At 34.3% G+C, this 16,238-nt stretch overlaps 2 protein-coding genes across 2 annotated transcripts; one reads left to right on the top strand and one right to left on the bottom strand.

Annotated features, from left to right (window-relative positions):
* Window positions 1–1,868: 1,868 nt before the first annotated feature.
* Window positions 1,869–2,821, bottom strand: LOC132268456 (zinc-finger homeodomain protein 10-like). Its single transcript, XM_059769301.1, has one exon. The coding sequence runs from the start codon at window positions 2,541–2,543 to the stop codon at window positions 1,980–1,982; it is 564 nt and encodes a 187-aa protein (XP_059625284.1). The 5' UTR covers window positions 2,544–2,821; the 3' UTR covers window positions 1,869–1,979.
* A 9,017-nt stretch (window positions 2,822–11,838) lies between these two features.
* Window positions 11,839–16,091, top strand: LOC132270132 (serine/threonine-protein kinase D6PK-like). The gene is made up of 2 exons (XM_059771334.1): window positions 11,839–13,770; window positions 15,039–16,091. The coding sequence occupies exons 1-2, from the start codon at window positions 12,053–12,055 to the stop codon at window positions 15,910–15,912; spliced, it is 2,592 nt and encodes an 863-aa protein (XP_059627317.1). The 5' UTR covers window positions 11,839–12,052; the 3' UTR covers window positions 15,913–16,091.
* Window positions 16,092–16,238: the final 147 nt, after the last annotated feature.

The following is a 16,238-nucleotide window of genomic DNA, read 5'->3' on the forward strand; positions in this document are numbered from 1 at the left end:
GTAGTACATTCGCGGGTGTTTAAAAAATATGGTATCTGGACGCCAAAAAGTAGTACATTCGAAAAAAAAGTAGTACCTTCGCGGAAGGGTATTTTAGGCACCACAATTTCTAAACAGTAAAAAATCATGTGCCACCTCAGCAATTCATTTTAGAGAAATATGGAACTTTGACTCAGTTTCTAAGTAAATATGGAACTTTGATTCCATTTATATGTAATTTTTCCTAAAATAAAACCCTTTCTGATTTCTCTAACAACTCCAACTACAAGAAAGATTCGCAAATAGGTCTTCATCACCCTACCATCTTCTGTGTAAGTCGTTGCATAATCACAAAAAGAGGGATAGAAAGTTTCTGGAAGAATTTCATAAAATACTTGTATATTTAAAGCTTTGATCTACAAAGCCAACACTTCTTCCATGTTTTTATCCCTCGTGTTTGAGCAAAAAAAGGTTTAGTATAAAGAAGACAGTAAGCAAACTGGTGAGTGGTGATGTGTGTTTGGTACTGTGAATTCGTTTTTTTTTTTTAATTTATGAATTGCGGTTGAACTAGGGTTTCATAAAATAAAAAAAAATTAAAAATTAAAAAAAAAAAAAAAAAAAAGAAAGAAGAAGAAGAAGACACGCGAAAGATGATTAGGGTTTGGAAGTTATCGGGGAGATTTGCTCGAAATTTTTTTTTACCGATTAACCCATTAAAAATTAGCTCTAATCTATTTTTATTTTTTTAATATTACTTCTTTTTATAAGACACGTGTTAAAATTTTATTGAGCCACCTACCAGAAGAAAGATATTTTTTTGTTTTCCGAAGACAAGTATTGTCAAAAAGTAAAGGAGTACACACTCTTTTTTTCACTAATAAAGTTGTGTCAAAACTTAAGCTACCCCAACTGAAAATGGGAATGAGACAGAGTAAACCTGAAATTGAGTGGTACAATAGCCATAATTAGTTAACGTCATTGCATCCTAATTATAAATAATTAATAATTTAAAAAAATCATGAAAAACATTTTCTACTGCAAAGATCATTACTGTATTAGAGTAAAACAGAAATTGAGTGGTACAATGCCTTGAGTGACTGTTTTTTGTTTTTTTTTTTTTTCCAATACAAATTGAGTGGTACCATTTTGTGCTTTTAGTTAGGTTTAAACTCACTATAATTCTGAGTTTATTTCTCTGAAAATATTACAGTTATTGGGTTAGATGCGAGTTGATTTGTCAAATTAATACTTGTCGACCTACAAATCACCAAAAAAATTCATGATATATTCACATCCCGCCTAATTACCACCCTAATTTTTATGCAATAGAACATACCACATGACCCCCTCTCATGGATCTGGGATCAATACTAATATTGGTTTTTGTTATACAGAGTATAAGATTATGGTATAAAGTTGATTTTAGTAAGCTAGGTTTGTACTGGTAATTACAAAAGCACACCAAGAATCCAAGATGAGCGGGTAGAACAATGAACTGAAATTCCACATTTGACCTTTATACAACAATGTTAAAGAAACTATCGCCTATCAAATTTGAAGCTAATGGCACCAGAGAGCACACAAAAACATGATACAATGATGCAAGGGTAATTCTTCACCTAGGTTTGTACTAGTAATTACAATTTACAATGACCTCTTTTTTATTAATTATTCTTTTATTTTTTGGGCCGGACATAATTTTGTAATAGATTTCTCGTTTTTTTAGTTATCAATATTGGTCAACAAACATCCTTTATTTATATTGCAATATATATCATCAATTTGTCCTTGCAGTACTAATTCCATTCTCATTTTTGTTAAACCTATATTAAAAATAAAAGAATAAAAATAAGAAGCCACAACCAAAGATTAGATCTACCCACAAATACCCAAAAATAGTAATAATAATAATAATTTTAAAAAAATTCACCAAACATGACCTAAAAAGGAACTAAAAAAAACCTAAAAATAGAAATGTCTTGTCTCTAGCTCGATCTCTACTGAGTAAGAGAAGAGGCATTGCCAGTAGAGGCAGTAGAAGAAGAAGCAGAGTTCTTATGGTTATGCATCCACACTTTGAATACCTGTCTGCTCACTCCAACTCCTCTGCAGAACCCTTCAATCTCATCTTCTTGATCTTTTCTCTGCAGCTTCCATCCCAGTTTCTCCGCAAATGCTAGCATCTTCTCCTTCTGATCCGCCGTGAACTTCGACCTGAAACGCTTCTTCCCGTAGCTTCTCTCCGACTCCGGCAAATCCGACCCCGCCTGCCGCCCTCCGCCACCGCCACAGTCCATCATCATCATATCGCCAGCCATTTCTGGGTGGTCCTGATCATGATGATCACGGGCGCCGCTGCTGCAGCTCACTCCTCTAGGGGCGGCGTAGGACAGTTTGCGGTGGAAGTTGCGGTGGCAGCCGCATGCAGCGCATTGGAGGCCACCGGGAGAAGTGTCGTCCAGCGTGAACTCCCCGCAGCCGTCGGTGGCGTAGCTGCCGAGACTGGCCGCATGGTTTCTCAAACACTCTCTGTAGAGTGCATTTGAGTTGTCTCCTTCCATCTCTAGATCTCTCTCTTACACACACAATTGGAGTGTTGTTTTGTTAATTTGCAGTAGCATATAAATGGATGAAGGTAAGGAAGATGGTGAATTACAATATGATCCTAGCTGAGTCTGTGTATTTACATTGCCAATGAGGTATATTATAGCATATGGTTTTTACTATCTGCTAGAGTAGATCTAAAATGTATGGTTGATATTTACTCATGAAATAGATAGTAAAATGTATGGTTGATCTGAAATACATATATATCTTACCTCCTAGCTTTTCCGTTAGTGTATGCAATATTGCCAACACTAAGAATTTCATACACACGTCACCAAGATTTATTGTGGGCTTTTGTCAATCCCAGTCTCATTTGAATTGAGAGGGAGTCCTTGTGTCAGTATTTATTGCGTCGCAGGGCCTGGTATGCCGTACTGTACTCTTTCTATTAGAGGATACGAAGGGGGTCGCGTGTATGTAAGTCGGGAGAGGGTAAAATGTATGCAATTTTATTTCTCCATATAAAAAGGCTAGTTTACCTTTTGAACACGTGATTTTCATATCACAATAAAATAATTTAAATATTGTGCCAAGCCATTAGTATGTGTGTTATTTTAAAAATAAAAACAAAATAATACTCCGTATTAATTAACATTATTGGAAAAAGTGAAGGTACCTAAAAAAAAAAAAAAAGGAAGGAATAAAAAAAAAAAAAAAGAGAAGTGAGTCAGCTTGTCCTGGTTCATGAACACAAATATTCTGTGCAGTAAATGATGATAATGTTGTAGGCAATTTTGGGTGCTCGTAGGATAACATGCAAATAAAGTGAATCCCTACTTGTAAAAAATAAAACAAGTGATGGGCTTCATGGTCTCTTACACGAGGGGACCCTTCATGGGTATGGGCCTCAATAATGCACGTTGGGAATGAAAGAAAATAAGAAGAAGAAGAAGTCGAGAATTCCAATTTCATCACAAACAAAAACAGCAAAAGTGCTTTTGTACCTTTGCACATGTGCGAGATATTTTTACTGTGCAATGGGGAAGCCACATACTGTTGTGGTGACCTCAATTTGTCCATTTACATCCTTTTGAAAGTGGGATGAGTGGACACTAGTAATGGTCGGGATCCATAAAATGCGATAGAACAAGTGTTGCGCGTCTTAAAAGATTTCAACTCAGATCATTGATACGAATAAATTAAATGTTAAGATGATTGGATTAATTCGACTCGAGATTGAATTCGATTAGTTATTTATTTTCTTAATTTTGAATTTTTATTTTAACTAATTAAATGATGAAGAAATGCTATCAATCTAAGTCAATTTACGTACGAGTTATAATTCAAAATCATCCTATTTTTGTTATAAGAATACAGAATTTAGATTACACGTGGATTATATGAATTAAAATAGATCATTTTTATTTAGAATGCAACTTAAGTTCAAACCAGATATCTTGACACTAAACATAAATCACTATTTAAATTTATAGCATTGAAATCTATTCTTCTTTATTTGTTATTTATATGATTTTTTTTAGTAAGCAAATAAGAAGTCGAGCTACATTATCATTCAGTGTAAATAAATTGAATACGCAACAACGATACAATTACGATGTATTCTTAATTTAATGACGTTGTTTTGATTATAGATTTAGGGGGTGTCATGTCCCAACATTTGTTTGGATTGTAATCTTATGTGGGAATTGTGGAGGGCATGGTTTACGGGTTGAGGGTACAGTTGACATGTCGGCAGAATGTCGTCGGCTTTGGGGAACATTTGATCTGTTTCCTTTTCTGCAACTCAATGGTGTCCAGTCATAAAAGTGAGTGGTATCTGTTCACAATTCACATGCATTGCTATGCTACATGATAAGATATTCGGCCTTTTTGGTAGGACTAAATAATCTGTTTCCCTACACAATACTACAAAAACAGTGCCCTAATTTATCGTTTTTAGTAGGCCAACAGTATGTATCTATTTAGAACTCTTGATGTGGGAAAAAAAATCTTATCCCCAATAAGAATCTGACACATCAACAAATGAAGCCCACATCTTGGGCTTGGCACATACTAGGCCCAAAGGCAAGGTCCAATGCGGAGCAAGACATGCTTCTAGCCTGTGAAATAGGCCCATGAATAATTAACCCAGCAACCAGTCTCCGGGCCAAACAGTTGACCCATATACTTCTTTTATACGGTAGAAGTGGAGAAGGAAACAATATCGGTTATGGAAGGATATTGGCGACGAGTAACGCTAAGTCCAATCCTAATTCTTCTATAAATTTGTAAAAATAGAAGCATAAACCTTTAATAAAGATATGTGTAATTTCCGTCTATTCCTATTTCCATTACATTGATTCCTTTACCAAATGTGTTATGATTATTTTTTTAACTTTTTTAAGTTGACGAATTTTTGCATGTATAGTAAAATTATGAAAATGAGAAATAAATTGAAGGAAATAAAGAGCCCAAAAATTGGCATATTCAAAAATTGATAAGATTTATTGCCCTTTAAAAAAAAAAAAAGAAGTAAGAGCAGAAAAAAATAAAAATAAAAAATGCCTTTTTTTTAGAAAAACCATTTTCTTTTAGTGAGTTGATAGAGAGCTCACATTTTCCTTTTTTTTATTTTTTATTTTTTTTTTTTTTCCCTCTTCTTCTTCTTCTTCTTCTTCTTCTTCTTCTTAATTCATAGGTATATGAAGAAGCCTGTCAAATAGAGATTTTTTTTGGGCCATATTTCATTTTTAAATTAAACTTGCTCTTCCCTTCCAAAGTCCATTAGGAAATTAAGTGTTTGGGGGAGCTTTCAAACACAAAAAGTCCTTTAACTAAAAAGGCCTTAAGGAATTACTTTGTCGCAATGGACTTAGAATAGAAAAGCCGTTTGGTGAATGCGACTTTTCGAAGTAATTTTAGGTGATGTTTTGAGAAGTAGAAGCTCATTGAAATTATTCTTAGCATGCATATCCTTGAACACTCCTATCTCAAAGAAATCTCTTTTGATTCTAGCAAGAACATGTAAATTAAAAAAATAATAATAATTAAGAATGCAGGAGGCAACAATATTACTAAGATTGACATCCACGACAAAGAAATACCCTTGATTTCAGTTAGGGTGAGGATCAACAATTCAAGATTGAGATTCCTAATTTCATTTACAACTCCAAGATTTTGATTCATAGACTGTTCATGCCCTTCTCGCAAATTCATAATCATCCAATTTTGAAATTGCCAATTGAAATATCTGCCTTAGGTAAGGATGAGATTTCATTGTATTGAGAAAAAAGTGAAGGGAGAAGCCTATGAGAGATCGTGTAGTTAGGGGAAAACAAATTTGTAATTAATATTATATTTGAGGTTAATACGGACAGCATAAATCAACTTTGTTTAACAATTCATGAGAGTTGATTGCTACCCATGGTGGGTTGGGCGTGCACCATTCGACATCCAACCACTTTAATGCTTGTCCCATTTGGTCACAAGCTCACACTACTTTAATCCCTTAAAATGTGATCTTACTCTGGAAAGCTAATCTGAAAACAAGTTTTAGTTAGAGTAAACACAACTGGTTTTGTTTTGACTGAGAACTAGTTTTTCACTTACATAAAGTGCAACCGGTTGTGTTTAAAGTGCAACCGGTTGTACTTTCGCTTAAAGGTCAAAATATACCTGTTTTGACTTAAAGACAACTAGCTCTCAATTAAAATATAAATCTGGTGAATTAGCACTTGTTTCAATTCCAACCTCGAAACTCAAAAATAAAATAAATATTACAATTCGATTGGATACGTTTTGAAAATATATGTATCTATATTTTATATATGTGTGTGTGTGTATGGAAATTGTCATTACATGCAAGTATCCCGTGACCCTGATGCCATAACTTATCAATGCATGTAATTGGCAATTTTTTTTTCATGTGAATCAATTTCAATTGATCCACCTATCTTTTTAGTACCGAATTAAGGAGTATTGTTGATTTGCTTGAATAAGGCCATTGGGATTGGAGAATCAACTTCTCATTGTTGATTACAAGTTTTCCCCAGGTGATGTCCGTTTTGCCTAGGCTTCCCTGTCTTTTATATATTTTGTTTTCATGTATATTTTTCTTTTCTTTTCTTTTCTTTTCTTTTTTGTTTAACTTCCTTCTACTGTTCTATCGAGTCTTTGTCCCCCACTTACCCAACATAAAAAAAGAAGATCATTCAACTTGGGCCATCATATTGGGCCTCGGCCACATAAGGGCCCTAGGTGAAACATCAATTTGGTAGAATATAGGGAACTAAAAAGTTGTGTACTGGGCTCATAATTTACCCCCCAAAAAAAAACATGTTTATAATATTTTTTGGATGGTTAGAATGTTAGATGAAGTGCGAACTGTAGTTACCACTTACCAGCAATAGGCGAAGTGAAGTCAGAAGTGAGTGAAATACAGTATTTTTTAAAGTCTAATAATATATATATATATATATTGGGTGGACAATTGTGATAGGCGGGTCTAGTATTGAAAACTGCAGGCTCCTGTGCTTAGACGTTCGAACTCTTGACCATTTTGCTTAATTGACATGTATAAAAAAAAATTTGCTTAATGGAAATTCATAGATTTATTATATACCATATCTTGTAACATATGGTAGATCTACGGGCCATAAAATTTTGCACCAAAGTTCAAACTCTAACATTGTCGGACTTTAATCTTAAACTCACAAAGATTAATTTGGTTGCATTGTTTAACTTAATTAGTTTATTTTGCAGTTAATTAAGAAATCTTGTCTTGACCCTTAATTAAACACATGAAGAAGGGACACAATTCTAAAACTAAGGCACTAATTCGAACCTCCCAAACATAATATCACAAACATTAATTTGATTGCATTGTCTAATTTTAATTAGTTTATTTTGTAGTTAATTAAGAAATCTTGTCTTGACCCTTAATTAAAGACATGAAGAAGGGACACAATTTTAAATCCAAGGCTCTAATTCGACGCTCCCAGACATAATATCACAATGATTAATTTAATTACATTGTCTAACTTTAATTACACAAACATTTCTAGGATATAATTAGTTTGTTTTGCAGTTAATTAAATTTTTTTGTCTTGGCCCTTGATTAAACACATGAAGAAGGGACACAATGACTTGTCTGTTTTTAGCTTATCATTTTCCATTCATACAATTAACAATAGTATTTTATGATCCCCAATTGATACTTATATAGTATTCAGTCACTTTCAGTTGACTAAAGTGTTATATCAGTTGTAGTAAGTAACAACAACATATGACACGCCTGAATAGCTTTAGCTTCTTCAGACCTAGTTAAAACCACAAAACACACTAATGTCCCTGTCATATGCTTACAATTCCGCTTGATTTTGAACTGATAGATATTGGGTAACAACTGTGGTGTGACGCGATGTTTGAAAGTCGGACTCATTTAATTACATTTATATTAATCGAGAATGATATCATCTTAATATTTTATTTTATTTATTTCTTAACACAAAATAATTTGTTATGCTGATGTATGACAATTTCAGTGTTACGAAAAGAGATTTGTCGCATATCGAATTTAGATAAGAGAGTGATTGGGTATAAATGAATGGGTATGCAGTACGACTCAACAATTTAAACTTTTGAATAAATGAACAAGCGCTTATATGTTACACCTAATCTATAAATAAAATTACCTTTATTTTTGTTACATTTTATTATTGAAGTCATGTAAAAATTATACCACAATTTTTTTTTTTTTTTTTTTTTTTTTTTTTCAAAAGTAAAAGAAAATCCACACACCCAACATCGCTTGGAATTAGAGTTAGAGTCTAGATCACTATCAGTGTTGACTTGCATGATAAATGTTATTAAAGTTATGCAGTTGTCTTGAGCAATAATGCCACTTAAGTTACTTAAATTGAATTGCATTCAATGGTTTAACAAACAAAGTACATAAAATTCATTTCCATTCATACAAGCCAGTACTTGTGCAAAAAGACTAATATACTGTATATACATACATATACACACAAATATATAATATGTTCATAAAATTTTCTTCCTGGCATGTCGAATTTGGACTTTTTAATTTGAAAAAATGACAAATAATCTAAGTCATGACATTCGAGATATATATGTGTGTGTATTTAAGAGTAGGAGATTTGTGATTCTGACATCATCTCCTATTCACGTATGCATCAGAACCAAGTAAAACATAAAAAGAACTGTTATGAATATAAATATTATTTTAAATAATTAATTAAGTGGTATTACACAAACATATATATACTACGGACATTAATATTAGTTTGCCTTCATCTTTTCTTTCTTTCTTTTTTCCTTCCTTTAATGATAACAACGTGGATGGTGGTTCTCCTGTTACTTTCCATTGAATAAGCCTTGCATTAAAATCCATATATATAACACCAATCTCACCCAATCCCACTTAAAGGAAATTATGTCACTACCGTACATATATATCTATATCTATATATATATATATATGTATGTGTAATGGGTAAAACAATAAGAGGCTCCAAAGCAATCAATTCAATTCAGTAAAAGGATGAGCATTATAATTTGCTCTTGGCTAGGTTTTTTCAAGCCTATAAAAAGCATCTTCTCCTTGGTTATAACGCTAGCTTAATCATAGTGTCCTCATCATTACTCATGCATTAACCTAAATTTGTCACACCAAAGATTTTTTATTTCTCTTTTTTGAAAACACATCGCGGCCTAGCTATTTTTCTCTTGTCCTTTCCCTTCTCTTTTCAACTTCCTTTTTACTATTTCTATTCAACTTTGCTTTTCTTAGAGAGAAAAAATAAAAAGCTAGGAAGGAAATGCATGTGAAAAATGGCTTCCAATATGTTCTATTGTTTTACATGCCCACAAATTAAAATTGTATGTTTCTAAGCTTGTTAACAATTTGTACTTATATATATATATATTCACATAGGACTTAGCCCGACACAACCCGTGTAAGTACACCTATAAATATTGTTTACTTATAGAAGTTTGAAGCTGATATATAATACTTCATGAGACACTCCGTTCAAGTTTTCACCGATTAGGCCAACCCCGTTAAGTTATATTTTATTATTTTACATGATACAAAAATTATATGTCTTTAATTTTATGTTCCGCTCTAAAAATTCATTTATTTGTGAGGTCACATATAAGTTTATTTTGTCATATTCTAATATGGTTCAAATTGCATCATATATCATTCTAGAAAAATCTTAATAGGGTTTGTTCCAAAATTCCATTTATTTACTAAGTTACCCCCGCGAGTTCATTGTGACATATTATGGGAAAATTCATCATTTATCATTTTAAAAATCCTAACTATATCACTTTATGTGCATAAATTATTATGTAAGCTTTTTAATTTTGCTGGTCCATGGTTATGAAGCCAGTTGTTATATGTTTGGACTTTGGAGACTTTTATAGTTCTATATCTGACATGCCTTTAAGAAAAAGAAAAAAAATAATAATTAAAAGGTCTGTCCACACCATTGCTGAATTATCCAAACACAACTTGTTTGGTAATTTGATGCTATGCTCTACCATATTGTAAAAAGGGAATAAATAATTTATTACTATTATATTTTTTTAATGTAAAACGTTCTTTCTTTCTTTTTATTTGTTGGGTTGAAAATTCATAAATAATACTCTATGAAACATTTTAATATAAAGTTATAGACATTTTATAGTAGTATAAATGTAGGTCAATATATTGGCATATACACGTGTATCTCTATTAAACTTTATATGAATGTACATGTAATTGAATTCATATTCATCCAACTGAAAAAAAAAAAAAATCATCAAAAAACCAATTTTTTGAAAGAAAAACAACATATTTGGAAATGTGAGCTATTCAGAACACCGTAGTCTGTGAGTGTCACTTTCTTAAATATATAAATATATATAATAATAACATAGTGAATAGGTGTCTCTTTCTTGAAAAATAATACTAATAATATTAGCATAGAATATAGCGAAGTATTTATAATAGCTTTATTTCCTAGTATCTATACTTCTATAGTCTATACATGCATATATATGTTTGTGTAATACAGTATATATATATATACAGTATCTATGTATATCTAAGAGTAGTACATTATTAATGTATATCACATTTGTCTTCAACTTTTCTTCCGCCAAATTTGAGAGGAGAGGAAAGAAACAGTGACGATTCTCGTGATTGGCAGCAATATTTTCGACTTTATCTCTCTCTCTCTCTCTCCTCATTCAATTTCAACTTCAACCCAACACTTTCTTTCTCTCCCAAAAAATTTCTTTTCTTTCAATTTCCTTCGCTTATACAGTGACTAGTCTCTCTCTCTCTAAAAAAAACCCTAATTCTTCTAGCACACCTCTCTCTAAACTTCTTGTCGGATCATAGATTCGGCGGTTCTCATCTCCTGTCAGGCAAGTTCATATATCGGTTCTCTCTATATATATATGGATCATATGTTGTTTGTGCTGATTTGATTAAATTCTTGGTTTGTTTCGCGGTTGCGGTACTGTTTGAATATTCTGTTTTCTTGCTACTTTATGGTGTAGTTTGGGTTTTGTTTTCGGCATATGCATATTTTGATTCTTGATCTAAAACTAAAGTGTGAATTTGTTTGTGTAACTTTGGATATTTATTCGTTAATTTGTCGATTCACATTAAGTATAGTTTCATCAATATAATCTCTTCCTTGAAAAAAAATAAATAAATAAAATCAATAAAATGTCTTAAATGAACTTATATTTTCTTACTAATCTATGTTTTCAAGAAAATTTTATAATTGTTTGAATTATTTTGTACCTTTAAAATATGAATTTATACCTGAAATCAGTCATAAGTTGATGTCAAATAAATAATTTTTTAGCTGATATGAAATGATGGTTTGGGGTTGTGAATTTTTATTATATTTTCTTTTGAATGTCAGTGTTTTTAATGAGAAAAAATTAAATGAAACCAGATTTTTCTCCTTTATTTTGAAATTTGGATACGTAGTTGGTTATTGTTTTCTGTGACATCTACTGTATTAAACTTAATTGTTTTGAACAACGTGAATCGGAATAAAAAATCCCGATATAAGTAATTTATGAAGTGAGAAGAAACTGAATCATATGCTCGGCTGACAATTCAGAAACTGAAAATTTTAATCATAGCAAATTTACAAAAGCTATCGATAGGAAGAATGATTATAGAGTTATCGACTTTTTTGGTATTGAATATGAGTTGTGAGTATTTCCCTATGAAACTGTTGACTTGCATATTTTTCTGAAAGTCGGTGATTGTGGCAGGATTTGGAAGCTGCTGCATTATGAACACAGTAAAAGGGTTTTTACTAGCTCGTTAATCATTGTATTCAGTTTGATTAAAGAAAACTTAAGGGAATTTGTTGTGTTTTCTTAATTCCTGGGCTTCTTTATCTCCGAAATGCTTTGTCAGAAATGGGTTAGTGTAAACTTGTAGCAAACATCTACCTTCTGTAGTATTTGAATTAATCAAGGAAAGATGGGTACTTCGTCTGGTTGTTGTGAAATTGTTGAATCAATCGAAGAATTAGATGCTGAATCAAAACTTGATGAAAATGCTAGAAAGCATTGTCTGCTGAATCCTGGACAAAAGTATTCTATAGAGGAGGATATTAATCAGCTTTTTGAGGCAATAGATATCAGGATGTCTCGTAGGGGCCTGAGTCCACCAATTGGTAAAAACACTTCTTACAAGAGTGCTATGAAGAAACCAATTCGAGTAGGTTCATCTCAAGCATCAGGAATTGGAATTTCAGAGTCTGTGAGTTTAAAGCAGGCTCTAAGAGGATTATGTATCTCTCAGGCGTCAGAGATGGCTGCCATGAAGAGGTTGTCCAAACCACCAGGTTCAGCAAGGGTCTCAGAAGCTGGAACTATCAAAAAGTTGTACAGAGCAGTGGTAGTTGAGGCCAATGAGTCTGGTCATCCCATTAATGAAGGTAAAGGGAATTTGGTAGAAATCTCCCTTGTTCCTGGAACAAGCACATCAAATTTCCATGAAAAGCTGACTGAACAAGTGTCCAAGGTGGAACTATCAAACCAAACTGCTCAGTATTCTTCTCTTTCGGCGGATGTGTCTACACAAAAAGAAAGCATGAACAAACCACTGCCGCAGAGTGAAATTGTTCCTTTGCCAACCGGTGCTGAGAATGAAATTTCTGAGGCAGAGTTGGTGCAGAATAGAAAGCTGAGATCCACGCATTCTTCTTCTTGCACTCGTAGCGAGAAACTACCAATGGTAGATGAGATTGTTCCCACCTCGGTTGAAGTTCTGATCGAATCAGTAAGGCCAGACAAGGAGGAGAAAGACAAGTTGCAGTCTGTATCTCCTCCATCTAGCGTTGACACTGGCAGTAAGGTTATCAAGTCTGCAAGCCTACATTTAATCAAACCTGTTTTTGGGAATAAGAAATCTGTCAAGAAGAAATTGAAACAGGATCCAACTTCTGCTTCCAGCAGTTTTAATCAATCAAGTAATGGAGTCAATAATGATTTGGGTCCCAGTGCTAGTAATATGGGTTGCCAGACGACCAACTATACTCCAAAGAATGATAGTAAAGAAAAGGTGAAAGCATCTAGCATTGAAGTCTGTTCGACTGCTGTGGGTTCTGGTGCTAGCAAGATAGGTTGTAGTTCAGATTGTAGAAACATGAGTAAAATTGTAGTAACAGAAGCTGATGAAAGTTCAAGATCAAGAGAAAAAGGGGAGTTCTCTCTCAGCTCAAAAAGTAGCATTGGTGAATGTAGCAGTAGTACAAGCATTAGTGAGGAGAGCTCTCTAAGTGGGTCCAGCCGTAGTGGCTATAGGCCTCACATGTCAAAAGACTTGAGATGGGAAGCCATCCGTTGTGTTCAGAAGCAGCACGGAAGCTTAGGTTTGAGACATTTTAAGCTCCTCAAGAAACTTGGTAGCGGGGACATTGCAACTGTTTACCTTGCTGGGCTAAGTGGCACAAATTGCCTATTTGCTTTGAAAGTTATGGACAATGAGTTTTTGGCTACCAGGAAGAAATTGGCAAGGGCTCAAACTGAAAAGGAGATACTGCAGATGTTGGATCACCCATTTCTCCCGACACTATATGCCCATTTTACAACAAACAAATTTTTGTGTCTGGCTATGGAATATTGTCCAGGTGGAGATCTGCATGTGCTCCGGCAAAAGCAACCTGGCAAGAGTTTCTCTGAACAAGCAGCCAGGTAGGCATTTTCAAGTTGAGGTTCATTGCTGATAATTGATGCATATTCTGTCAAGTTAAAAATGACATTTACTTTACATGTGACCAGCTCAAAACTAATTTATGTCAACTAGGAAAAAAAAATATATGTCTGTGAAGTCTGAACCATGTCTGATTGAGTAATTGGTCTGTGCGTATCATGTGGTCTTGATTATCTACCTTTTAAACGCTTGCCCTTTCTTTTATGCTTAATCTTAATTAATCTATATAGCTGTAGGATGGCAATAAAAATATCTTACAAGATGACCGACATCCAAAATCTTTGTTAGAATTTCAGAATATCTTAAGAGATGATCCATGATATGTTATTCACTTTCTCTGTCCATGCATTTATAGCACGATGTGGATGAAGGTTTTCATTTACAAGCAAAAGTTTAAATCTTAAAACAGGATAATTTATAGGTTAATAGGTCAAGTGCTAAACCACAGCTCTATGTGGGATAAAAAGCTCTATCTTTAATTTTGGGATACTGAAGCTGGTACCTTTCTGGGGCCTAGTAAATCTCTGTGAATTAGTGGAATTAATTGGCCAATATTTAGTCTTTAAACGGTCCTAGTGGAATTAACCAGTGAAAGATTATGGAAGGCTGAACCTCAATTATGCAATGGTTAATTAGTAGATGGAATGAGTTGGCTAGCCCAGGAATGAGTTTCTGTCCTTTGTTTGCCATGTTGAATGTACTTGATTGCTTGTGTATTAGTCATCAGGGTGCCTGTTTCATACAACCTGACATCAGAAGTGACTGAATTGTCGATATGCATTTTTCTTCTTGTAAACAATTGGTAAGATGACGTTTCAAAGTAACATAGTATCTAGTATGAGAGTTGTTCACATTTTGAAATTTTGCAAGAGGTGTGTCTATGAGAACTGATCTGGAATGATGTCCTTGCCTTTGTCAGTTTTGTGTCCAACAGCATTTTGTTGGACACATCCTATTTATGCCATGTTGCATCTTGTTAGCACGAGTACTTGACACATTCTTAACCATCCATATTACATGTTATCTTTTTCTTTTCCCCAGTCGATAGGTAAAGTTTACTCACTCACACATGCCCACCACTCGGGCTTGAACCCTCAACCTCCCCTTCGTGAGGTTGAGGATATAACACTCAAGCCAATGCTCTGGTGGTCCTTTTACTGTTTTTTTTAATAGGATTGCAACATATTTATCTCCATAATTTTGCATCACACTATATTTCCTGGTCTAATTTAATGATTTACCTGTGCAGATTTTATGTTGCTGAAGTCCTCCTTGCATTGGAGTACCTACACATGCTTGGAGTAGTATACCGAGACTTAAAACCAGAGAACATCCTGGTCCGAGAAGATGGTCACATCATGCTATCAGATTTTGACTTGTCACTCAGATGCGCTGTCAGTCCAATAGTGCTCAAATCAGCATCACCTGTTGTTGAGCCATCGAAACCATCGAAAAAGACTTCAAGCCCATGCACAGAATCTAGCTGCATAGACCCTTTCTGCCTCCAACCCTCTTGGCATGTTCCATGCTTCACCCCTAAGCTTCTATCTGCCACGGCAAAAGCCCGAAAGTTAAAATCTGATCTAGCTGCCCAGGTCAGCCCACTGCCCCAGCTTGTAGCAGAGCCAACCAGTGCCCGGTCCAACTCGTTTGTTGGAACTCATGAATATCTGGCTCCAGAGATCATAAAAGGAGAGGGCCATGGGAGTGCTGTCGATTGGTGGACATTCGGAATCTTTCTGTACGAGTTAATTTACGGTAAGACACCCTTTAAGGGCCCTGGAAATGAGGACACGTTAGCCAATGTTGTTTCCCATAGTCTCAAGTTCCCCGAAAGTCCTATAGTTAGTTTTCATGCCAGAGATCTGATCAGAGGGCTATTAGCGAAGGAGCCTGAGAATCGGTTAGGTTCTGTGAAAGGAGCAGCTGAGATCAAACAGCACTCATTCTTTGAGGGCCTCAACTGGGCTTTGATACGATGTGCAATACCACCGGAGCTGCCTAAATTCTGTGATTTTGGGAATGTCGTCACTTCAGACATGTATTTGCAGAATAAGGAGAGCACCAAATGTCAGAAGGAAAGTAAAATTACGGAAGAGCATTTAGAGTTTGATATGTTTTAGCGAGTAATATGATGATGAGCGAAAGGAAAGTGTTACATAGTGGTTTTCCTTTATAACATGAGGTTTCTTATCCTTGTTGTAATTGATATATATAGCATATAGTAGTATACATGTAATTTGGAGAATTACTGGCAAGTTGTTGAGCTTGTTATATCAAATACGAAATACTTACCCTGTGACTCGGAAGAGAGATGAGTGGAGGAGCTTGGTCCTCTATAAGCATTGTAGTAATATGAGGCTGTTTGGACAAAAAGATTAGAGGTATGTGAACACTCGTTCATCAGACACTGCTAAGAAGTGGTGCGTGAAACTGTGAACACAGTCAA

This window comes from Cornus florida, unplaced genomic scaffold, assembly GCF_030987335.1.
Source record: "Cornus florida cultivar Cherokee Brave unplaced genomic scaffold, ASM3098733v1 CherokeeBrave_3.0.0_Hap2_Chr08, whole genome shotgun sequence".
Taxonomy (NCBI): domain Eukaryota; kingdom Viridiplantae; phylum Streptophyta; class Magnoliopsida; order Cornales; family Cornaceae; genus Cornus; species Cornus florida.

Excerpts from the sequence above, each read along its gene's own strand:
- LOC132268456 (XM_059769301.1), bottom strand. The coding sequence starts at position 2,543 with ATGGAAGGAGACAACTCAAATGCACTCTACAGAGAGTGTTTGAGAAAC.
- LOC132270132 (XM_059771334.1), top strand. The coding sequence starts at position 12,053 with ATGGGTACTTCGTCTGGTTGTTGTGAAATTGTTGAATCAATCGAAGAA. Across the intron at positions 13,771-15,038 it reads TTCTCTGAACAAGCAGCCAG|ATTTTATGTTGCTGAAGTCC; the intron begins GTAGGCATTTTC and ends TTACCTGTGCAG.